We start from the raw sequence: 25,240 nt of genomic DNA on the forward strand, positions 1-25,240 counted from the left end.
CTGTATACACTTTCCTACTGCGGAACTTCATAGAAATAGAATCATACAATCTCTGGTTTTCTGTGAATGGCTTCTTTAACTTAGTATAATGTTCTCATGGTTCATGTATGTAGTAGGATGAGTCAGTACTTCATTCCTTTTAATTTGCAAATTAGATTCCAGTATGTGGATGTGCCACAATTTGTCTATCTATTTACTTACAGATAAAGTATTTTGGTTGTTTGCACTTTTGAGTTATTATGACTAATACTGCTGTGCACATTCTCCTACTAATTCACAATGCACATCTGGGTTGGTGGGCAGCATCCCAGGCCACCCTTTCCTGTATGTTTTTCTGACATCTGTGGCACTTTCCAGGTACTATTCTGCCTTGCCACAAACTACATAACTCTGGACTCTACAAATTCCCAGAAGTTGGATGAAATATGACCACGTCGAAAGTGAGTAAGACTTGCCTCTCTTTGCGATAAAATGCCACCTCACTATTCAGATTGTCACGTTTTTCTCTGTGTTGGGAAGACTCAAGGAGAGCAACAGGCATTTGAGAACCTGTTGTTTTTAGTTCTGGTTTTCCTGTATTAATATTTTTATGAAGTAGAGAAAATAGGAATGGATACTTCTTTCATTTTACTACTTCCTTATTCACAAATTAGCTGTTTTTCATCTTCTTTTTACTCTTCATTATGTACATTTATGGCTATTTGTATTGAAGATGTTCATGTAATTTAAATTGTGCTCTTTTTATTTAATATCATATAATGGTCTTTTTTTTTTAATGGTTGCCTTCTTTTAAACTACTTTCGCCTTATATACTCTAGGAGCTCAATTTTCAAAGGGTACGTTTGACATGTGCCACCTTCTGTGGTTTGTAGATAGAATATCCAATAGCCCAGCACAAGAGACTATATCTCCTGCTTCACACAAGTATTACTGGAGGTTTATATGTAAGAAAAGCTAGATTTTGTTTCTCCCATGCCTGAGTTTTGCCTTGTGTGTATTTTATTTAGTAGTCTTTCTTCTTTATTTATATTTTAAGGCGTTTGACCAAAGGAGTAGTTAACCATCATTTAAAACGTCCAGTAATAGTAGAAGATTTGCCAGTCACTTGTGTTCTGTTACTGCGTTTATTCCGCCAAGCAGCTGACTGAGACAGTTCTCAGCCTCATCTTCCTTTTACACATGTGAAATATAAGAAACGTGGTCAGGTTCAGACAGGAAACCAAGTGTCAGGAATGTTAGCCGTTCTGCTCAAGTGAAAGAGACAAGAAGAAAGAGAAAATTCCTCATGGAGGGGCCTGTGCCCAGTAGTGTAGGTGACTGCACTGCCCTGTTGAGTGATGACATCCACAGATGGCACAGCTCTTCCCTGTCCCCACCTTGGGGTGACCACTTCTCTTCCTGATATGGCACCTCCCCAGGTGCATGTAGAGCTCCAGGTGCCCAGGTACAACAATAGTTACAGAAAATCTTTAAATTCCTTATGCAAAAGATGCCTTACAAAATGTTGCCAGAAAATATAACAACTTTGGGCAAAAATGTTTGCCACTTAGTTATCTAAAAAAGACAGTCTAAAATAAGAATCTTATGCACAGAATAGAGAGTAGAGAAAAAAAGTCAAAGGCATATGGAACAGACATTAACAGGCAAGTTTAAAGGCAAAATGGAGATGGCCAATAAATATTTGAAAAGGTGATGGTATTATTTATACTCAAGTAAGTGAGACTAACAAAACAAATTTTTCCTAATCAGATTACGAAAATCCTGGGAAAATTGGTAACTTGCTCTTGGCTGTGCAAAGATAAATAAGAGAACATGTTTCCTCTTGAAAGATCACAGAGTTTGATGAAAGAATGCAAAGATATGACATTATATGATCACAATTTAAACATGCTTATTTTTTGACATTTTGATTTTTCATTTGAAAATATTTTAACTAATCAAAGAGGCGGGTAAGATCTACATAAAATTTTCTTTACAGGATTGGTATCGTTGAATAATATGTAAAATTAAGTATTATTTGAAATAGGTGAAAATAGATAATCAATTCTTTGGAATACTACACAGACATGAAATGAGATGGAATAGATCACAACAATGATAATAATAAATAAAAATAACTAATGCTTAGTAAGTCTTTAATCAGTACCCCACAATTTTGCCAGTGCTATATGTATTAGCTTGTTTAATTGCTGAAAAAAACTCATGTGAAAATTATTAGAGCAGAGTAATGCATTTAGGCCAGCTCGTCTAAAGTCACATGATTGGGAACTGGCAGAAACTTGGTGTGGACTTAGTGGTATGCTGGCTCTAGATCTTGACATTGAATGCTGCAATTAATGCATATAGTTCATGCCTTGAGAATACAGAGGATGTGCTATATAGCTGTCCCACAAAGGTCACCATAAGTTTTTTAGCTTGGCAGATATTAACAAAAAGTGATAGCATCCAGGTTTCAAATACTAGAGTGGAAGACAGTAGGCCTTGTCAAACAATGTTGTCACTGAATTGCTAAATGCTGCTGGGGCACTTGGCAAAATTCATTAAAACCTAAATATGTGTAGCCCAGGCTGCAGCATTTAGGGTCCCTAGAGGGTTACTTACAAGTAGGCTCAATGAGTACACAGGTAGAAGTAAAGGACTTCTTTGTCATCATTGTACTTCTGGGGGAGCTCAGGAAAATGAGTGCCTGTCATTGTCAGGATAGACACAGAATGAGTGGAAAATCTGTAAGTTGACCTATGTCTCTCAACATCCAGAACAACTTCCCACCTCTCTGCCCGCTTAGTGCCACCCCTCTCCCAGTAACCACTGGTCACGAGATTGAGGTTGCACATGTTGGATGTTGTAGGAGGCAGTGACGTTCAAGGACGTGGCTGTGGTCTTCACTGAGGAGGAGCTGGGGCTGCTGGACTCTGCCCAGAGGGAGCTGTACCAAGATGTGATGCTGGAGAACTTCAGGAACCTGCTGTCAGTGGGTGAGGACAGGCACTCTCTGTGACGGAATGTCAGGCTGCAGGAGTGACTTTGTATCTTAGGTTATTCCAGTTTGAGTGTGCAATGGGAGCCTAAATTCCCAGTAAATTTTACCTAGAATGTGTTGGGATTAAGCATGTGACTTTGCATGTTCACAGGGCATGATCTATTCCACCGAGATACTTTCCACTTCAAAAATGAAGAAAAATTTTGGATGATGAAGACAGCAACTCAGAGAGAAGGGAATTCAGGTATGAACCAAACAACTGTGCATCTTTGTATGTGACTCTCCCGTCTGTTTACTTCTGTCCACGTCCAATTCTGTTGCCCTGGTCCAAATTGCCAAACCTCTGTCTTGGATTATTACAACCTCCTTCCTGTTGGTCGCCCTGCTCCCACCCTTCCCAGCCTGGCTTCCGCTCTCCTCATAGCAGCCAGGTGATCCTTAGGAAACGTGAGTCAGATTGCCCTTCCTAGGCTCAACAGCCTTTTTGGCTTCTTATTTTTATTAAGCTTATGATCCCTTTCTTTGGCTTTTACAGACCCTGTGCTCTGCATTTCATCCCCCTTTACCTCTCTGACTACATCTCTTGTCTTTTCTCTTGCTATCTTTTCCAGACACCTTGTCCTCCCTGCTATATGTCTGTCCTGCTAAGGATGCTGTACTGCCTGTTAGTGGTAACCACTTACCACAAACTTCGTGGATTAAACAACAAACATTTCTTATTTTTCTGTTCTTTAGGCCTGAACTCTGGTGAATCTCACTGGACTTAAATCCAGTTGTCTGTAGGGCTTCATTTTTTCTGAGTGTTCTGGGGCAAAAGAAACCTTTCCTTTGGTTTACCTGGATACCATGGCAGGCATCTAGGGACTGTGCACATTCCTCAGCTCTTACTTCCCTTCCTCCATCCTCAAAGGCAGCAACTTTGCATCTCTGACCATTCCTCCGTAGTCATGGAGTAGCTTCCTCTGCTACTCTGCTTATGCCTCTGTCTTCTACTTTTCAGGTCCCATGTGATTATTTTGGTCACTCCTGGATATCCCAGGATGATCTTTTTATTTTTTGACCTATACCTCTCAGACGTTGAGGATAACACCCAGACCTCTTTTTACTGAGGTGAATTTCTTCACTTCATAAGGATACACAACATAAACTAAAATATATAAAGTATTGATTATGTTATTGTTTCTCCTTAAAGTTCCCTTTGAATCATATTTCATTATGTACATACTTATTAGTTACATAATTTACCATGCAAGCTTATTAGTTACATAATTTACCATACAAGGTTTTATTTCTACCAAGAATTTAAGATAGGAGACTTGGTGTGCTTCTGAATTGGTCTCATACAGTGCAGAGAGACCATGGTGTACTTGAAAACCCAACATGCCTTGTATTCATAAAAGTTTCATGCCATGTCCTAACTGGAAATCTTGGTAATACTCAATACAGGCTTCACTTGTCCATATCTCCTACTTCTGTTTTCTGATAGGAGACAAAATCCAAACTGAGATGGAGACTATTCCAGAAGCAGGATCACATGAAGAGTTGTCCTGCCAGCAAATCTTGGAACAAATAGCAAGTAACTTAACCAGGTCTCAGTTCTCCACACAAGATGATATTCCCTCCCAGGTTGAGACAGGACTGTCTGTTATTCACACAGGACAGAAACCTTACCTGGGTCATGAGTATAAACAGTCCTTTAGTGATATCTCAATCTTTGATCTTCATCAACAATTACACTCAAGAGAGAAGTCTTATACATGTAACGAGTGTGGAAAAAGCTTCTGTTATAGCTCAGCTCTTTGTATTCATCAAAGAATCCACATGGGAGAGAAACTCTATAATTGTGATGTGTGTGGTAAAGAATTCAGTCAAAGCTCATATTTGCAAACTCATCAGAGAGTCCACACTGGAGAGAAGCCATTCAAATGTGAGCAGTGTGGGAAAGGCTTCAGTCGTAGATCAGGACTTTATGTTCATCGCAAGTTACACACAGGACTGAAACCTTATAATTGTGACAAATGTGGGAAGGCCTTCATTCATGATTCCCAGCTTCAGGAACATCAGAGAATCCATACTGGGGAAAAACCATTCAAATGTGATATATGTTATAAAAGTTTTCGTAGTAGATCAAATCTTAACAGGCATTCCGTCGTTCACATGCAAGAGAAACCATTCAGATGTGATACATGTGGTAAGAGCTTTGGTCAGAGATCAGCTCTTAATAATCATTACATAGTCCACACTGGAGAGAAACTATACAGATGTGAGGAGTGTGGAATAGGTTTCATTCGTAGGCGAGATCTTTATGGACATCAGATGGACCACACAGGGAACAAACCATATAACTGCAAAGAATGTGGAAAGAGTTTCAGATGGCCCTCAGGTCTTTCAAGACATCAGCATGTGCACAGTGGAGAAACACCTTTCAAATGTGAAGAATGTGGGAAGGGATTCCATACAAATTCACAACGCTATTCCCATCAGAGAGCCCACAGTGGAGAAAAGCCATACAAATGTGAGGAGTGTGGAAAGAGTTACAAAAGGAGGTTGGATCTTGACTTTCATCAGAGGGTCCACAGAGGAGAGAAACTCTATAAATGTAAGGAATGTGGAAAGAGCTTTGGCTGGGCCTCCTGTCTTTTGAATCACCAGAGAATCCACAGTGGAGAAAAACCATTCAAATGTGAAGAATGCGGGAAAAGGTTTACTCAGAATTCACAACTTTATACTCATCGTAGAGTCCACAGTGGAGAAAAACCATTCCAATGTGAAGAGTGTGGAAAAAGATTTACTCAGAATTCACAACTTTATTCCCATCGCAGAGTTCACAGTGGAGTAAAGCCATACAAATGTGAGAAGTGTGGAAAGGGCTACAACAGTAAATTTAATCTTGACATGCACCAGAGGGTCCACACAGGAGAAAGACCTTATAATTGTAAGGAATGTGGGAAGAGCTTTAGCCGGGCCTCAAGTATTTTGAATCATAAGAGACTCCATAGTGGAGAAAAACCTTTCAAATGTGAAGAGTGTGGGAAGAGATTTACTGAGAGTTCAAAACTTCATTCCCATCAGAGAGTTCACACTGGGGAAAAGCCATACAAATGTGAGGAGTGTGGAAAGGACTTCAGATGGGCCTCAACTCACCTAACCCATCAGAGACTCCACAGCAGAGAGAAACCATTCAAATGTGAGGACTGTGGGAAGAGCATTGTACACAATTCATACCTTAAGGACCAGCAAGGAGATTACCATGGAGAAAAACCATACAAATGTGAGGACTGTGGGAAGAGCTACAAGAGGCGCTTGAATCTTGATATGCTGTTGTCATTATTTTTAAACGATACATAATTATTACACACATCTATGGGATACATTGTAATATTTTGATATATTTATATAATGTGTAATGAGCAAAGCAGTGAAATTAACATATTTTTTATCACCTGATGCATTTATTATTTCTTTGTGTTGGAAACCTTCAAAATCTGCAGTTCTAGCTGTTTGAAAATAAACACTAAATTGTTGTTAAATCACCTTGTAGTGCTGCAGAATGCCAGAACTTAATTCCTCTATCTAGCTGTACTTTTGTATTTGTTAATCAATTTTGGCTGTTCCCCTATTTTTCCCCACCTCTAATAACCATGATTCTATTCTCCACTTTTATGAGGTCAGCTTTTCCAGCTTCCATATATGAGCAAGAACATGCATTTATCTTTCTGTGCCTGGCTTATATTGCTTAACATAATGTCCTCTAAAGTTTTATCCACATTGCCACAAATGACGAGATTTTGTTCTTTTTCATGACTAAGTGGTAATTGTGTATATGCCACATTTTCTTTATTTTTTCATCTGGTGGACCTTTAGTTTGATTCCTGTCTTGGCTCTTGTGAATAGTGCTTCAATAAACATGGGAGTGCAGATGTCTCTTTAACATACTCATTTTCTTTCCTTTGTGTGTATACCCAGTAGTGGGATTGCTGGGCCACTTTTATCTTTATATGCATTAGAGAGTACATATGGGACAGAAACCATGGAAGTGTGGGTAGTATGGTATATTCTTTGATCAGGCCTGACGTCTTCAACTTCAGAGCATCCACAGTGAAGAGAAAACTTAACGTGAAGTGTGTGGTAAACTCTTCACTTCTTGTTAACAAACATGATTTCATCTGAATTCTCACATGGGAGAAACATTAAAAATGAGAGTCATGGGGTATGCACTTCACTTCGAGTTCATATTTTATAATTTATCATGGAATCCATCCTAGTGATAAATTTCATCTGGTTTTATTGGAGGGAAGACATTTGTTTAACTTAAAGTCTGTGATTTTAGCCATACGTCACTATAGCTAGTGGTCCCGGGACCACATAAGAGAATATGCTCATGCAGGGTAAAGTAAGGGCTTCATTCAGAAGCTTGACAATAATAGTTGTTATTCAGGAGACAGGCTTTAGGATAAGGGTTTGATCAGACATTTGCAAAACTCTAATGATTGGCATTGCCAAAGTTGTGGTCCACTAGAATGTAAGTTCCCTCAGGGCAGGGTTTTTGTTTGCTGCAAAATTTCCACAATCTTACTATTGATTAGCACTTTGTATGTTCAGCACTTGGTTGTTAAATGAATCAAAAGGAGAAAACATGTGCATCAGCTTTCCATTTGGATGTGATATGTAAGAGATTGAGTTTGAGAAGTCTCTGAAGCCACTGGTAGGTGCCCCTGGGGCCCATGGCAACCATTTCTCCTACATTAGTTTCAAAATGAGTGAACATGAAGATAATTCATGAAATTATTGTGTTTCAGCATCAAAAAGAAATGGAATGATCAAAAGTGAACAACTGAAGGGATAATGTGGACATCCTCTTTTGGACCAAGTTATGTATTATAGGAGTCCCAGATGAAGAGGAAAGGGACAGAGAGCTTGTTTAAAGAAAGAAAGAGTGAAAACTTCTCAACTTTGAGGAAGACATGGATCTACAAATCCATGAAGTTGAATGAACTTCAAATAGGATAAACCAAAAGACGCATTACAATCAAATTACTGCAAGCAGAAGACAAAGGAGAATCTTCAAAGGAGCAAGATGAAAGTGACTTGTCATGTATAAGGGATCCTGAATTAGAGCATCAGTATATTTCTCTGCAAACCTCTGAGGCCAGATGATGTAAAGTGCTAGAGGGAAAAGAATCTGTGTACTGAGAATTCTACGTTGAGCAAAACTACACTTAAAAAAGAGGTAAATAAATACTTCCCAGATAAATGCCAACAAAATTCATTGGTGGTAGACAAGTTTTTCAAGAAGTGCTAAGTACTTCAAGTTGAAATGAAAGGATGTTAGACAATAACTTGAAATCATGTGCAAATATAAACATCTATGGTAAGGGCAAGTGCATGATTGAATATAAAACCCAGTGCTGCTGTAATTTTGGTTTCTAACTCCACTCTTGTCTTTTGTACAGTATACAAAAGACAGATGCATAAAAATGATTGTAAGTCTGCTAATGGAATATGGAACAATATGGAAAGGTCTAATTTATGACATCAGTAACATGAAGGGGGAGAAGCTGTGAAGGAGCAGAGTTTTGTATGTGATTGAAGTTAAGTCTGTATTAATTTAAAACAAATCATTATGACTTTGGATGTTGTTAGTACATGTAACCCCTATTGTAACCCTAAGGAAAATACCAGTGACACGAACAAGAGGGGAAATAAGTGGTCTAAAATGTATCACCACATGAAAGAATTCAATACAAAGGAACGCAGTAATGGAAGAAATGAGGGGCATAAAAGCAACAAGACTTATGGAAAACAAAAAGGTAAGTCCTTTTCTATGAGTGATGATAGTTTAAGTGTAAATAAATCGAACTCCCCAATCAAAACATATATATTGGCAAAATGATTGAAAAAATATATATCCAAGTATGTTCTCTGCACGAGAGATTCATTTTGGATCTAATGGCAGGCATAGGTTGAAAGTGAAAGGATGGAAAAAGATATTCCATGTGAATAGTAACCAAGAGAGAGCAAGGGTGGCTGTATGAATAACAGATAAAGTAGGCATTAACTAAAAAATTCTTAGAAGAGACAAAAAAAGATATATTACTAAAAGGGTCATTTCACCAAGAAGTTGAAACAATTTTAAGCATATAGCCACCAAGCATCATATATGCTCCAAAATATAAGGAGTAAATACAGAATTGAAGGGAGAAATACATAGCTCTCTAATAATAGTGCAAGACTTCCTTTCTCACTTTCCAGTGCAGAAGACAGCCAGACAGAACATCAATAAGGAAACAGATAACTTGAAGGAGACGAAACACCAATCTACTTGACAGATACACACACAACTCTTTACCCAACAACAGAAGACACATTTTCTCAAATGCACAGGGGACATTCCCCAGGATAGACCATACATTAGGGCACAAAAATCTTAATAGATGTGAAAGTTTGATACCATAAAAATATTTTTTTCTAATTACCATCTAGATCACAAAAAATAGATACGAATAGCAGCAGGAAAGGGGAATAATCCCAGTTGCATGGAACATAAACAACACACATTTAAATAATCAATAGGTCAGAATAAATCAGAAGTAAAATTAGAAAATATCTGGAGACAAAAGTGATAATGAAAACAACACATGCCTAAACGATGGTATGAGGCAAAAGGAGTGGTGAGAGGGAAATTTATACCTGTAAATGCTTACGTTAAAAAGAAGAAAGATCTCAGTTTTACAAACTAATTTTATACTCGGGAATTAGAACAAGAAGAAACTGCACTGGAAGCCAGCAGACATAAGAAAATAAAGATTAAAGCAATAATAAATAGAGCATAGAAAAACTTAGAGAAAGTCAACCAAATTACGAGTTATTCTAAAAGGCTAATAAAATTTTGAAAACTTTATCAAAATGGACCAATAAATAACGAGAGAAAACTCCAGTAACTAAAATCAGAAACAAAAGTGGAGACATTACTACTGATTTTGGAGAAATACAAATGATTATGATAGAATACTGTAAATTGCCAATAGTTTGCACAACCTACATGAAATAGATTTCCTGAAACACATAACCTATCTAAGGTAAATCATGAAGAAAGAGAAAATCTGAGTAGATCTATAACTAGTGAGGAGAAGGAAAAGACTCTCAAGAAAGAAAAGCCCAGGAGCAGATGGTTGCACTGGTGAATTCTTCCAAGCATTTCAGGAACATTTGACACCATAACTACTTCTCCCAAAAATTCAAGAGGAGGGAACACATCGTAGTTCCTTCTATGAGGCTGGCATTACTCTGATACCAAAACTAGATAAAGACATTACAAGAATATTACAGACCAATATCCCTTATGAATACTGATGCAGGAATCCATAACAAAGTACTATAAAAACAAATTCAACAGCATATTAAAAGGATTGTACACAATGACCAAATGGGTTTAACTTGCAATGCAAAGATGGTTTGTGGTTCAACATGCAAACATCGGATCTGGGCATGGTGGCATGCTTGTATTCTCAGCTAGTTAGGAGGTTGAGAAAGGAGGATCGCTTGAGCCCAAGAGTTCGAGGCTGCAGTGAGCTATAATCATGCCACTGCACTCCAGTCTGGGTGACAGAGCAAGAGCACTTCTCTAAAAAGTAAAAAACATGCAAAAATCAATGTCTTATGTAAACAGACTGAAAGATATAAACCACATAATCATGTCAGTGAATGCAGAACACATCATGCAATAGATAAGTAAAGATCTTGAAGTCTTTGAAGAAAGAATTCTCTTATCCTTTTTGCTGAATTCCTTCTTCTCTTGGGAGGCAGGTGTGAAAATGAGATGAAAACATTTATATTGAGATATTTAAAAAAGAGGACTAAGGTAGCCTTAACATTAAAAGATTTATGGCTGATGAATCTAAGAACAAGCTACAAGTACATTAATCAAGAATAAGACTCTAAAATCTTGAAGGAATTAACTCCTGGTTCTTAAAGCAAGGGGTTTAGTTGTCACAAAAGAAATGAAAAATTCACAAAAAATATAATAATGGCTCTTGAAAATGTGCAAAGATGTTCTATTTTATTTACAAAACATGAAATACAAATTAAAACTACATTTAGACACCAAATATTATCATTAGATTGCCAAAACGTAATTCCTCAAAGGTTGTGTCCTTTTGCTTGTTCCCTTTTTTTTTTTTTTTTTTTTTTGAGACAGAGTCTCTCTCTGTTGCCCAGGCTAGAGTGAGTGCCGTGGCGTCAGCCTAGCTCACAGCAACCTCAAACTCCTGAGCTCAAGCGATCCTCCTGTCTCAGCCTCCCAAGTAGCTGGGACTACAGGCATGTGCCACCATGCCTGGCTGATTTTTTCTATATATATTTTTAGCTGTCCATATAATTTCTTTCTATTTTTAGTAGAGATGGGGTCTCGCTCTTGCTCAGGCTGGTCTCGAACTCCTGAGCTCAAACGATCCGCCCACCTCGGCCTCCCAGAGTGCTAGGATTACAGGCGTGAGCCACCGCGCCCGGCTTGCTTGTTCCCTTTTAAAGAATACTGTCATATGGCAGGCATTTAGACTTTAGGAAGTCATGTCTATCTGTTACCAATCAAAAAGTCTCACGTGCAGATATGCACACTAAAGCCAATAATATGGCACCAGGTTTTCTAGAAAAGAAAATCTTTTATTGGAAGCCCACCAACCAGGAGACAGGTGTGACAACAGCAATCTCGTACTGTGCAGAGTCAAGCTGGCCATATTGGTTCCAATCAATTTCAGCCAGTATTGTTTTACAAGCTCAGGGAGTTTCAGCATTTCAGCAAGGTGTTTCTTTTCTTATTTACCATCCTGCAAGCTCAAGAATTTCTGTTAGTCGCTGTTTATTTTTTATTATTTTAACTGTTTGGGGCACATCTTCATATTAAATATTTTCTTTCGGGGACTCAGGGAGAGCTAAGGACCTGACTATTGGTTTGAACAGTCCACATTATTGACCCTGCGCTCTAAGCTGACGGATTAATTCCACTTGTGCACTGCAGGAAGTGTAGTTAAGGAGCCGCATGTGACCGTGACACTTCCACTGGAAGATGCAGACTATTTATGTTTTCGCTTAGGCATTCAGAGGAGTGTATTTCAGACGCTCTGTGAGGGTCGCAGTTCCTTCCACTAAGGCTGAAGGATCCGGGGAATTCTGGGAAGTGTAGTTTAAATGGTCAGGGGGGTGGGGAGGTCTCAGTCACTTCCGCTCCGCACAGAGTCCGCGGAATTCTGGGAAGTGTAGTCCAGACGCTATGCGGCCTCCCGGGCGCTTCCCCTCCGAGACTGTGAGATTACTACCGTTTTTTGTCAGTGGTAGTTTGGGGGAGTTCCGCATCTTGCAGACCTTTTCTGAATTCCCTGGATTTACGCCTTGGATCCTCATGGAACTGGTGATCGATTTGGGGGAAAAGAAATCGTGGCGGAGAGCGGAGGTTTGGAGGTGCGAGGGCGGCAGTTTGCGACCTTAAGGTGGCGCCTTCTCGCTTTGAGGCTGTCCTCGCGTCCCCGGGGGAGTTTGGAACTTGGTCGTGTTGCGTCTCGCCTGGTTTGAGGTTTTCGTGACTCAGAGCTCCCTCCATCTGCCTCTCTCCACCCCACGCGTGAGGCCAGTTCACAGCAATAACATTGGAATGTCGCTTAGTCTTCCTGTACTTCCCATTACTGTTTTTCAAAATGGGGACATTAGGAATATCTTAATATAATAAAATTGTTTTGGTAATTGAATGAGGTAGTTAAAATGAAAGCTTTAAGATAGTTACTGTAACGTGATGAGTTACAATACTTCATTCTTTTTAATTTCCAAATTAGATTCCATTATGTGGATATGCCACAATTTGTCTATCCATTTAACCATAGAAGGGCGTTCTGGTTGTTTACACTTGGGAGTTGTTATGACTAATGCTGCTGTGAACATTCTCCTGCTAATTCACAATACACATTTGTATTGGTGGGCGTCATCCCAGGCCACCCTTTTGTGTGTTTTTCTGCCTTCTATGGCGCTTTCCCGGTACTATTCTGCCTTGCCGCGAACTGCATAACCCAGGACTCCACAAAGTCCCAGAAGTTGGATGAAAAATGACCACATGCAAGGTAAGACTTGCCTCTCTTGCTGTTAAAATCCCACCTCATTACTCAGATTGTCACATATTTTTCTCTCTGTTGGGAAGACACAAGGAGAACAACAGGCTTTTTGGCCGGGCGCGGTGGCTCACGCCTGTAATCCTAGCCCTCTTAGAGGCCGAGGCCGGTGGATCGCTCGAGGTCAGGAGTTTGAGACCAGCCTGAGCAAGAGCGAGACTCCGTCTCTACTAAAAATAGAAAGAAATTATCTGGCCAACTAAAAATATATATAGAAAAAATTAGCTGGGGATGGTGGCGCATGCCTGTAGTCCCAGCTGCTCGGGAGGCTGAGGCAGAAGGATCGCTTGAGCCCAGGAGTTTGAGGTTGCTGTGAGCTAGACTGACACCACGGCACTCTAGCCCGGGCAACAGAGTGAGACTCTGTCTCAAAAAACAAACAAACAAACAAAAAAAAAACTGAAACAGCCTTTTGAGGACCTGTTGTTTTTAGTTCTTGTTTTCCTGTATTTTTTTATGAACTAGGAAAAATAGGAAGGATGGATACTTCTTTCATTTCACTAATTCCAAGTTCACAAATTAGCTGTTTTTAATCTTACACTCTTCTTTATGTACATTTATAACTGTATCGATGATACTCATCTAATTTAAATTATGCTCTTTTTATTTAATATTATATAATGTTGTTTTTTTATGGTTGCATTCTTTTTAACTACTTTCCCCTCACAGACACTGGGAGCTCAATTTTGAAAGGGTACTCTTTATTTTGAGACAGAGTCTCCTTCCTGCTCAGGCTGATCTCGAACTCCTGAGCTCAACCAATTCTTCTGCCTCAGCCTCCCCAAGTGCTAGGATTACAGGTATGAGCCACCGTGCCTGGTCTAACAGGGTACTTGTGACCTGTGCCACCTTGTCTGTTTTGTAGCTAGAGTATTGACATATGGCACAGCACTACAGGCTGTAACTGCTGCTTCACAGAAGTATTGTTGGAGGTTTCTACACGGGAAAACTAGATTCTGTTTCCCCCATGCCTGAGTCATGTATTGTGTGTATTTTATTTACTGGTCATTTCTTTTTTATTTATATTTTAAGGAGTTTGACCAAAGTAGGAGGTAACCTTCATTTAAAATGTCTGGTAATAGTAGAAGATTTGCCAGTCACTTGTGTTCTGTTACTGCATTTATTCCGCCAAGCAGCTGGCTGAGACAGTTCTCAGCCTCATCTTCCTTTTACACATGTGAAATATGAGAAACGTGGTCACGTTCAGACAGGAAACCAAGTGTCAGGAATGTTAGCCGTTCTGCTCAAGTGAAAGAGACAAGAAGAAAGAGACTTCTCCATGGAGGGGCCTGTGCCCAGTAGTGTAGGTGACTGCAGTGCCCTGTTGAGTGATGACATCCACAGATGGCACAGCTCTTCCCTGTCCCCACCTTGGGGTGACTACTTCTCTTCCTGATACGGCACCTCCTCAGGTTCACCCAGAGCTTGAGATGCCCAAGGACCACAATGACCACAATCATTTACAGAAGATCTTTAAATTCTCTGTGGCAAAATATGCCTTATATAGTGTTACCAGAAAATATAAGAACTTGGCTCACGCCTGTAATCCTAGCACTCTGGGAGGCCGAGGGGGCGGATCATTTGAGCTCAGGAGTTCAAGACCAGCCTGAGCAAGAGCGAGACCCCATCTCTACTAAAAATAGAAAGAAATTAGCTGGACAACTAAAAATATATATATAAAAAAAATTAGCCGGGCATGGTGGCACATGCCTGTAGTCCCAGCTACTCGGGAGGCTGAGGCAGGAGGATTGCTTGAGCCCAGGAGTTTGAGGTTGCTGTGAGCTAGGCTGACGCCATGGCACTCTAGCCTGGGCAACAGAGTGAGACTCTGTCTCAAAAAAAAAAAAAGAAAATATAACAACTTGGAGTAAAAATACATACCACTTTGATATTTAAAAAAGAAACAATCTAAAACAAGAATCTTATGCACAGAATACAGAATAGAGAAAAAAAGTCAAAGGTATATGGATAACAGACATTAACAGGAAAGTATAAAGGAGAAATATTGATAGCCAATAAATATTTGAAAAGGTGATGGCATTATTTATACTCAAGTAAGTGAGAATAATAAAATGGATTCTTCTTCCTAAGCAGATTATGAAAATCCTGGGAAAATTGGTAACTTGCTCTTGGCTGTGCAAAGATAAATAAGAAAACATGGCCGGGCGCGGTGGCTCACGCCTGTAATCCTAGCACTCTGGGAGGCCGAGGTGGGCGGATCGTTTGAGCTCAGGAGTTCGAGACCAGCCTGAGCAAGAGCGAGACCCCACCTCTACTAAAAATAGAAAGAAATTATATGGACAGCTAAAAATATATATAGAAAAAATTAGCCGGGCATGGTGGCGCATGCCTGTAGTCCCAGCTACTCAGGAGGCTGAGACAGGAGGATCGCTTGAGCTCAGGAGTTTGAGGTTGCTGTGAGCTAGGCTGACGCCACGGCACTCACTCTAGCCTGGGCAACAGAGTGAGACTCTGTCTCAAAAAAAAAAAAAAAGAAAAAAAAAAGAAAACATGTTTCCTCTTGAAAGATCACAAAGTTTGATGAAAAAGTGCAAAGATATGACATTATATGATTACAATTTAAACATGCTGATTTTTTGACATTTTGATTTTTCGTTTGAAAATATTTTAACTAATCAAAGAGGACGGTAAGATCTTCATAAAATTTTCTTTACAGGATTGGTATTGTTGAATAATATGTTAAACTAATTATTATGTTTAGAGCAGGTAAAAATAGATAATCAATTCTTTGCCTTCAACAGAGACATGAAATGAGATGGAATAGATCACAACAATGCTAATAATAAAAATAACTAATGCTTATTAAGTACTTAATCAGTACCCCATAATTTTCCCAATGCTATATATACACCCTGGTTTAACTGCTCAAAAAAACTCATGTGAAAATCATTAGAGTAGAAAGTAATGCATTTATTTATTTATTTATTTTTTTGAGATAGAGTCTCGCTTTGTTGCCCGGGCTAGAGTGAGTGCCGTGGCATCAGCCTAGCTCACAGCAACCTCAAACTCCTGGGCTCAAGCAATCCTACTGCCTCAGCCTCCCGAGTAGCTGGGACTACAGGCATGCGCCACCATGCCTGGCTAATTTTTTTTTATATATATTTTTTTAGTTGGCCATATAATTTCTTTCTATTTTCAGTAGAGACGGGGTCTTGCTCTTGCTCAGGCTGATCCCGAACTCCTGACCTCGAGTGATCCACCCGCCTCGGCCTCCCAGAGTGCTAGGACTATAGGCGTGAGCCACCGTGTCCGGCCAAGTAATGCATTTAGACTAACTTGTCAAAGGTCACATGACTTTGAACTGACAGAGACTAGGTGTGGATTCAAAGGCATGCTGGCTCTAGATGATGACATTGAATGCTGCAATTAATGCATATAATTTGTGCGTTCAGAATACAGAGCACATGCTATATAGCTGTCCACACAGGTCACCATAAGCTTTTTAACTTGGCAGATATTAATAAAAAGAGTAGCATCCAGATTTCTAGTACGAGACAGGAGGACAGTGGGCATTATCAAACAGTGTTGGCACTAATTGCTAAATGCTGCTAGGGTACTTGGCAAGATTCATTAAAACCTAAATATGTGTAGCCCAGGCTGCAGCATTTAGGGTCCCTCGAGGGTAACTTACAAGTAGGCTCAGTGAGTGCACAAGTAGAAGTAAAGGGCTTCTCTGTCATCATTGCATTTCTGGGGGAGCTCAGGAAAATCAGTGCGTGTCATTGTCAGGGTCGACACAGAATGAGTGGAAAATCTGTAAGTTGACTATGTCTCTCAACATCCAGAACAACTTCCCACCTCTCTGCCTGCTTAGTGCCACCCCTCTCCCAGTAACCACTGGTCACGAGATTGAGGTTGCACATGTTGGATGTTGTAGGAGGCAGTGACGTTCAAGGACGTGGCTGTGGTCTTCACTGCGGAGGAGCTGGGGCTGCTGGACTCCACCCAGAGGGAGCTGTACCAAGATGTGATGCTGGAGAACTTCAGGAACCTGCTGTCAGTGGGTGAGGACAGGCACTCTCTGTGACGGAATGTCAGGCTGCAGGAGTGACTTTGTATCTTAGGTTATTCCAGTTTGAGTGTGCAATGGGAGCCTAAATTCCCAGTAAATTTTATCTAGAATGTGTTGGGATTAAGCATGTGACTTTGCATGTTCACAGGGCATGATCCATTCCACCGAGATACTTTCCACTTCATAAAAGAAGAAAAGTTTTGGATGGTGAAGACAGCAACCCATAGAGAAGGGTATTCAGGCATGAACCAAACAACTGTGCATCTTTGTATGTGACTCTCCCATCTGTTTACTTCTGTCCATGTCCAAATCTGTTGCCCTGGTCCAAATCGCCAAACCGCCTTCCTGTTGATCGCCCTGCTCCCACCCTTCCCAGCCTGGCTTCTGCTCTCCTCATAGTAGCCAGGTGATCCTTAGGAAATGTGAGTCAGATTGCCCTTCCTGGGCTCAACAGCCTTTTTGGCTTCTTATTTTTATTAAAGTTATGATCTCTTTACTTGGGTTTTAGAGACCCTGTGCTCTGCCGTTCATCCCCTACTGCCTCTCTGACTACACCTCCTGTCCTCTCTCTTGCTGTCTTTTCCAGACATATTGTCCTCCCTGCCATTTCTCTGTCCTGCCAAGGTCACTGTACTGCCTGTTCCTGGTCACCAATGACCACAAACTCAGTGGATTAAACAACAAAATTTATTATTTTTCTGTTCTTTAGACTTGAATCTGACACGTCACACTGGACTAACATGCAGTTGTCTATAGGGCTTCATTTTTACTGGGTGTTGTTGTGGAGAAATCTTTCCTTTGGTTTACACATTCCTCAGCTCTACCTTCCCTTCTTCCATCCTCAACGGCAGTAACTTTGCATCTCTGAGCATTCCTCCATAGTCATAGAGTAGCTTCCTCTGCTACTCTGCTTATGCCTCTGTCTTCTACCTTTCAGGTCCCCTGTGATGATTTTGGTCACTTGTGGGTATCCCAGGATGATCTTTCGATTTTCTTGGCTGAGTAGTGACCTTAATTGCATCTGCAACCTTAATTTTGCTTGCTGTGTAACATAATACATTCATAGGTCCTGGGGATTGGGTGTGGAATCTTTTAGGAACCATTATTCTGTCTACTACAGAAGCTTTTGCCTCAGAGCCCTTACTTGCTCTTCTCTCCGTGTGGAATAATCTTTCACCTCAAAACCTTCTGGCCCCTCCTTAAGTTTATGCAAGTCTCTGCTCTGTTTTAATAGGAGGAAGGCCATCTCTAACCACCCTATTTAAAATACTATTCTATTTTTACTCTTCTTATCCTGTCTTGTACTGTATCTCATATATTTGTCTACCCCATGGATTGTAATGTCTAAGAGGAGGAATTTTAGTTGTTTTGCTCATGGCTGAGCAAAGAGTCTAGAATAGTTCTGGTACGTGGCGAGTATCTAAATATTTGTCATCGTGATGAATGAGTTAATGGATGGGGGGAATTCACTGTCTCCAGAGATCATGAAGATAGCTGTTAAGAGTGTAGGAGAGAGAGTGCAGATCATGTTTCTGTGCTGGGTGACTATTCCAATTGCAACTTTCTTAGGATCCCTTGTGATTGCATTTTTGATGTGTGCAGTTGACACACATCCCATGGTAACTTCTAAGCATTCTTTTTGTTTTGTTTTGTTTTCATCTCTGCCAATCTGTTAGGGGAAAATGATAGTGGTCTTTTTTTTTTTTTTTTTTTAAGAGATGGGGTCTTCATCTGTTGCCCAGGCTGGAGTGCACTGGTGTGATCATAGCTCAGTGGAGCTTAGAACTCCTGGGCTCAAGCGATCTTCCTGTGTCAGTCTCCTAAACAGCTGGGGCGATAGGTGTGGGCAGCCACACCCAGCTAGCATTCTTTTTATGACCACACTGATTAACATGCCTTTCCTGTGCCTTATCCTGGAGCTCTCTGTAGGGGGCATATTTAGTTCTGAGAAGAAATCTTTGTTGAATGAGGATTGTGATGTCTACTTCTGAGAGAGCTCCCCTACGTTAAGGGAAAAAATATCTCGATTTTGTGATGTCTCAATCAATAATCACCTTTCTAGCTACCTTTCCTTTGAAACATTTACCCATGTTTTCCACAGTCTCCATGCGCATCACTTCGCCCAGTTTTCTCACTCCTCTTCGTATGGGGGGAAGAATGAAGATGAGGGTGACACGAGTCACACAACTGAACATTGCCTATATTTCTGGTCATCTGTCTTCAAAACTGTGCATGTTTCTGCAGCTTTATTTGATACAAATTTAATTGTTAAAAACGTTAATGAATATGGATTTTATATCATTTTTATAAAGACCTAGTCCTGTTTTTGGACTGGTGAACTTTATCACCTGGAATTAATTGGGAAACTGCCCTCTCAAAATAAAAACATCCTGAAAACTACTCTCCCATCTCCCTGAAAGCTTCTTATTTATAAGTTATAGTATATTAAATATGTCCATGTACCATGTGCACCAACAGGTACATCCTTACCTAGTCATATTTTCCAAGATTCTACTTTTGGAAATTAACTTTCCAACAGAAAAATTTACTTAATTTAGGACTTGGTAATATCCTGACTACAGTTTTCAAAGTTTTATGAGCATGTGCCATAGTAAAAACACCTCTTAAATCATAACCAGGACAAAAATTTTCCATCTGTGTAGATGTATATGGGAGACTTCGGTAGACATATCATGTAATGACACTTTTTGAAACTGCTTGTCATGATGCTGTGATAGTTTCTATTCTAGTTGTTCTTTCTCAGTGCTTTTTAGGTTTTGAATTCATTTTATAGCTCACTAATAGTTTGTAGTCTTTAATATGAAAATGGGTATAAAGGCCTATTTGTTTATATTGTATAATTTCTGCACTCTGTGGTTTTGGTGTTTTTTTTTGTTTGTTTGTTTTTCAGACAGAGTCTCACTCTGTTGCCCAGGCTAGAGTGAGTGCTGTGGCGTCAGCCTAGCTCACAGCAACTTCAAACTCCTGGGCTCAAGCAATCCTCCTGCCTCAGCCTCCCAAGTAGCTGGGACTACAGGCATGTGCCACCATGCCTGGCTAATTTTTTCTATGTATATATTTTAGCTGTCCATATAATTTCTTTCTATTTTTAGTAGAGACGGGTTCTTGCTCTTGCTCAGGCTGGTCTCAAACTCCTGAGCTCAAACAATCCATCCACCTCGGCCTCCCAGAGTGCTAAGATTATAGGCGTGAGCCACCGCGCCGGCCTCTGCATTCTGTTTTTAAGGAGACAGTTCAATAACCTGACATTGAACTAACCAGGTCATACCCTTCAGCCATTCTTTTCATTTCAAGTGATTCTTGTCACCTTTCATTGTCTCAACAGGAGCATCCTCCTTCATATTCCTCTGTCAGGTCCAGCCTTTCAGATTCCCATCAAAACTGCAGTATTCTCTCCCTTTTCTGTTCTAGCGAACCAAAGCATTATTCATATCAACACAGAAAAATAACATTAAGAATACAGGTTGTGCAAAATTCTTAAGCAGGAGTCCTCTGAATATGCAGATATAAATACTCCTAGGTATTTGGTATTTAGTAGTGTAAAGAGATTAATTATCTGCAAGGTTTAGAGGTACAGTTTAACAGAAGACTGCTCTCCCTTCATGCCAATTACCATGTTCAGTAATTCACTGCAAAGACAAGCAGAACTCACTGAATGCTTTTATACTCGCAGTTAGAGATATTTATAGGGGAAAGATGTGCATTACAGTTAGTAGAACAATCAAGTAACACTCCAGGGAAGTACCAAATGAGGACTTTCCATTGTACTCTCACGTTAGGGTCAGGATGTGTTATGTTCCCAAGATGAAGGTATGTTATTACAGTATGGACTAATATTCTAATATCAGGTGAGAGAAGCTCACCTGAATACTGCTATGCAGAGTAATTACTAGGGACCCATTACATAGCCATTATGGGTTGACTCATTTCTCATGTGAGTCATCTTATTCTTCTGGTTGACTGATTCCTTGTGACCTAAAGCCCCACCTTAAATCACATTGTTGTTCTTCGTGACGTGCTGAGCACCACACCCTCTCCAAAGGTGTGGCCAGGGACAATCCTAATTCATAGTATTAGACTACCCAGAGTGACCGACTACCTCCAGGCAAACAAATACACTCTCCTCAGGTAGGAAATGTCAAGAGCCGATAGATTACATCTCGCATGTTGAGGATAACACCCAGACCTCTTTTTGAATTAGGTTAATTTCTTCACTTGATAAAGATACATACACAATATAAACTAATATAAATAAAGTATTGATCATGTTATTGTTTCTCTTTAAAGTTCCTTTTGATTCACATTTCATTATGTACATAGCTTATTAGTTACATAATTTACCATGCAAGGTTTTATTTCTACCAAGTATTTCACATAGGAGACTTAGTGTGGTTCTGAATTGGTCTCATGCAGTGTAGAGTGACCATGTTGCCCTTGAAAAACACAATGTGAACATACCTTGTATTCATAAAAGTTTCATGCCATGTCCTAACTGGAAATCTTGATAATACTGAGTAAAATCTTCATTTGTTCATATCTCTTAATTCTGTGTTCTTATAGGAGACAAAATCCAAACTGAGATGGAGACTATTCCAGAAGCAGGATCACATGAAGAGTTGTCCTGCCAGCAAATCTTGGAACAAATAGCAAGTAACTTAACCAGGTCTCAGTTCTCCACACAAGATGATGTGCCCTGCCAGGTTGAGACAGGACTGTCTGTTATTCAGATAGGACAGAAACCTTACCTGGGTCATGAGTATAAACAGTCCTTCAGTGATATCTCAATCTTTGATCTTCATCAACAATTACACTCAAGAGAGAAGTCTTATACATGTAACGAGTGTGGAAAAAGCTTCTGTTATAGCTCACTTTTTCAGATTCATCAGAGAATTCACAAGGGAGAGAAACTCTATAAGTGTGACGTGTGTGGTAAGGAATTCAGTCAGAGTTCACATCTGCAAACTCATCAGAGAGTCCACACTGGAGAGAAACCATTCAAATGTGAGCATTGTGGGAAAGGCTTCAGTCGTAGATCAGGACTTTATGTTCATCGCAAATTACACACAGGAGAGAAACCTTATAATTGTGAGGAATGTGGGAAGGCCTTCATTCATGATTCCCAGCTTCAGGAACATCAGAGAATCCATACTGGGGAGAAACCATTCAAATGTGATATATGTTATAAAAGCTTCCGCAATAGATCATATCTTAATAGACATTCCATGGTCCACATGCAAGAGAAACCATTCAGATGTGATACATGTGGTAAGAGCTTTGGTCAGAGATCCGCACTTACTAATCACTGCGTAGTCCACACTGGAGAGAAACGGTACAAATGTAAGGAGTGTGGAAAAGGCTTCATTTATAGGCGACATCTTTATAAACATCAGATGGACCACACAGGGGACAAAGCATATAATTGCAAAGAATGTGGGAAGAGTTTCAGATGGGCCTCGAGTCTTTCAAGACATCATCAGCGTGTGCACAGTGGAGAAACACCTTTGAAATGTGAAGAATGTGAGAAAAGGTTTACTCAGAATTCACAAGTTTATACCCATCGTAGAGTCCACAGTGGAGACACGCCTTTCAAATGTGACGAATGTGGGAAGGGATTTTATACGAACTCAGAGTGCTATTCCAATCAGAGAGCCCGGAGTGGAGAAAAGCCATACAAATGTCAGGAGTGTGGAAAGAGTTACAAAAGCAGGTGGTATCTTCACTTTCATCAGAGGGTCCACAGAGGAGAGAAACTCTATAAATGTAAGGAATGTGGGAAGAGCTTTGGCTGGGCCTCAAGTCTTTTGAATCATCAGAGACTCCATAGTGGAGAAAAACCATTCAAATGTGAAGAATGTGGGAAAAGGTTTACTCAGAGTCCACAACTTTATACTCATCATCGTAGAGTCCACAGTGGAGAAAAACGGTTCAAATGTGAAGAGTGTGGGAAGAGATTTACTGAGAGGTCAGAACTTCGTTCCCATCAGAGAGTTCACACTGGGGAAAAGCTATACAAATGTGAGGAGTGTGGAAAGAACATTGTACACAGTTCATACCTTAAAGACCAGCAAAGAGACCGCAGTGGAGAAAAACCATACAAATGTGAGGACTGTGGGAAGGGCTACAAGAGGCGCTTGAATCTTGATATGCTCTTGTCATTATTTTTAAATGATACATAACTATTCATATTCATGGGATATATTGTGACATTTTGACACAAATCTACAATGTATAATGATCAAATCTGTAATCAGCATATTTATCTCCTCAAACACTTATCATTTCTTTGTTTTGGAAAACCTTGAAAATCTGCATTTCAAGCTACTTCAAAGTAAACATGAAATTGTTGTTAAATCACCTTGTAGTGCTGTAGAATGCCAGAACTTATTCCTCTATCTAGCCATACTTTTGCATCTGTTAATCAATTTTGGCTGTTCCCCCATCCTTCCCTGCTTCTAGTCAGCACTATTCTATTCTCCACTTTTATGAGATCAACTTTTTCAGCTTCCATATATGAGTGAGAACATGTATTTATCTTTCTGTGCCTGGCTTATATCATTTAATATAATGTCCTCCAAAACTTATGCACATTGCTGCAAATGACAGGATTTTGTTCTTTTTCATGACTAAATAGTAATTGTGTATATATGCCATGTTTTCTTTATTTATTTATCTCATAGACCTTTAGTTTGATCCCATATCTTGGCCTATGTCTTGGCGATTGTGAATAGTGCTTCAGTAAACACGGGAGTGCAGATATCTAACATACTCATTTTCTTTCCTTTGCATATATACCCAGTAGTGGGATTGCTGGAGCACTTAAATCTTTATATGCATTAGAGGGTCCATATGGGAGAGAAACCATGGAAGTGTGGATAGTATATTCTTTGATCAGGCCTGAAGTCTTCAACTTCAGAGTGTCCACAGTGAAGAGAAAACTAAATGTCGTGTGTTGTTAAACTCTTCACCACTTCTTAACATCCATGGTCTCGTCCGAGTGCTCACATGGGAGAAACATTAATTAAAAATGAGAGTCTTTGGCAGGCACAGTGGGTCACACCTGTAATCCTAGCACTCTGGGAGAGGTGGGAGGATTGCTTGAGCTCGGGAGTTTGAGACCAGGCTGAGGAAGAGCGAGGCCCTGTCTCTGCTAAAAATAGAAAAGTTAGCCAAGCATGGTGGCACATGGTTGTAGTCCCAGCTGCTCAGGAGGCTCAGACAGGAGGCTTGCTTGAGCCCAGAAATTTGTGATTGCAGTGAGCTATGATGGCACCACTGCACTGTAGTGGGTGACAGAGTAAGACTCTGTCTCAGAAAAGAAAAAAAAGAGTCATTGATAAGCACTTGAGTTTGAGTTCATGTTTAATAATTTATCACAGAATCCATCCTAGTAATAGATTTCATCTAGTTTCATCAGAGGGAAAAAATTTGATTAACTTAAAGTCTGTGATTTTTAGCCATAGGTCACTATATCCAGTGGTCCTGGGGACACATAAGAAAGAATGCTCATACAGGTTATAGTATGGACTTCATTCAGAATTTTGACAACTACAGTTGTTATTCTGGAGACAGGGCTTAGAATAAGGGTGTGTTCAGGCATTTACAAAACTCTAATGATTGACATTGCCAAAATTGTCCACTAGAATGTAAGTTGCATGAGGGCAGGATTTGCTGCTAAATCTCCACAACCTTACTATTGATTAGCACTTTGTAGGTATGTTCAGTACTTGGTTGTTAAATGAATCAAGAGGGGAAAACATAATGTTTTAAAATTATATCCAGAAGACATTGAATCAGTAATCCAAAATCTCCTAACAAAGAAAAGCCTAGGACCAGATGGCTTCACTGGTGAATTCTTCCAAATATTTAAGGAACATTAACATGATAATTACTCAACCTCTTCCCAAAAACTCAAAAGGAGGGAACACTTCCTAGTTCCTTCTATGAGACCAGTATTACAGTGATACCAAACCAGACAAAGACATTACAAGAATATTATAGACCAATATCCCTTATAAATGCTTATGTGGATACTAATAAAGAATCCACACAAAA

At 39.8% G+C, this 25,240-nt stretch overlaps 2 protein-coding genes across 9 annotated transcripts; both read left to right on the top strand.

The window, feature by feature from the left end:
* Positions 1-425: 425 nt before the first annotated feature.
* LOC138374747 (zinc finger protein 225-like) lies at positions 426-6,987 on the top strand. 5 transcript variants are annotated; one of them, XM_069457850.1, is made up of 7 exons: positions 426-440; positions 2,849-2,975; positions 3,132-3,224; positions 4,467-5,502; position 5,551; positions 5,840-5,978; positions 6,153-6,336. In XM_069457850.1, exons 1-7 carry the CDS (start codon positions 426-428, stop codon positions 6,326-6,328), a joined length of 1,587 nt encoding a protein of 528 aa, XP_069313951.1. In that variant the 3' UTR covers positions 6,329-6,336. The 5 variants fall into 5 exon arrangements, with proteins under 5 accessions (XP_069313951.1, XP_069313954.1, XP_069313950.1 ...); XM_069457853.1 differs by lacking the exon at position 5,551 and having other exon boundaries at positions 4,467-5,082; positions 5,167-5,411; positions 5,817-5,978; XM_069457849.1 differs by adding an exon at positions 6,977-6,987 and having other exon boundaries at positions 4,467-5,682; positions 5,767-6,293.
* A 5,314-nt stretch (positions 6,988-12,301) lies between these two features.
* Positions 12,302-24,025, top strand: LOC138374372 (zinc finger protein-like). Of its 4 annotated transcripts, XM_069457152.1 has the most exons (7): positions 12,302-12,428; positions 17,033-17,159; positions 17,316-17,408; positions 21,749-22,364; positions 22,449-22,675; positions 22,838-23,052; positions 23,224-23,364. In XM_069457152.1, the coding sequence occupies exons 1-7, from the start codon at positions 12,378-12,380 to the stop codon at positions 23,362-23,364; spliced, it is 1,470 nt and encodes a 489-aa protein (XP_069313253.1). In that variant the 5' UTR covers positions 12,302-12,377. The 4 variants fall into 4 exon arrangements, with proteins under 4 accessions (XP_069313253.1, XP_069313252.1, XP_069313251.1 ...); XM_069457151.1 differs by lacking the exon at positions 12,302-12,428 and adding an exon at positions 12,882-13,086 and having other exon boundaries at positions 21,749-22,666; positions 22,754-23,052; XM_069457150.1 differs by lacking the exon at positions 12,302-12,428 and adding exons at positions 12,882-13,086; positions 24,015-24,025 and having other exon boundaries at positions 21,749-23,329.
* The last annotated feature ends 1,215 nt before the right edge of the window (positions 24,026-25,240 follow it).

The sequence above is a fragment of the Eulemur rufifrons genome, chromosome 24 (genome assembly GCF_041146395.1).
Source record: "Eulemur rufifrons isolate Redbay chromosome 24, OSU_ERuf_1, whole genome shotgun sequence".
Lineage (NCBI taxonomy): Eukaryota > Metazoa > Chordata > Mammalia > Primates > Lemuridae > Eulemur > Eulemur rufifrons.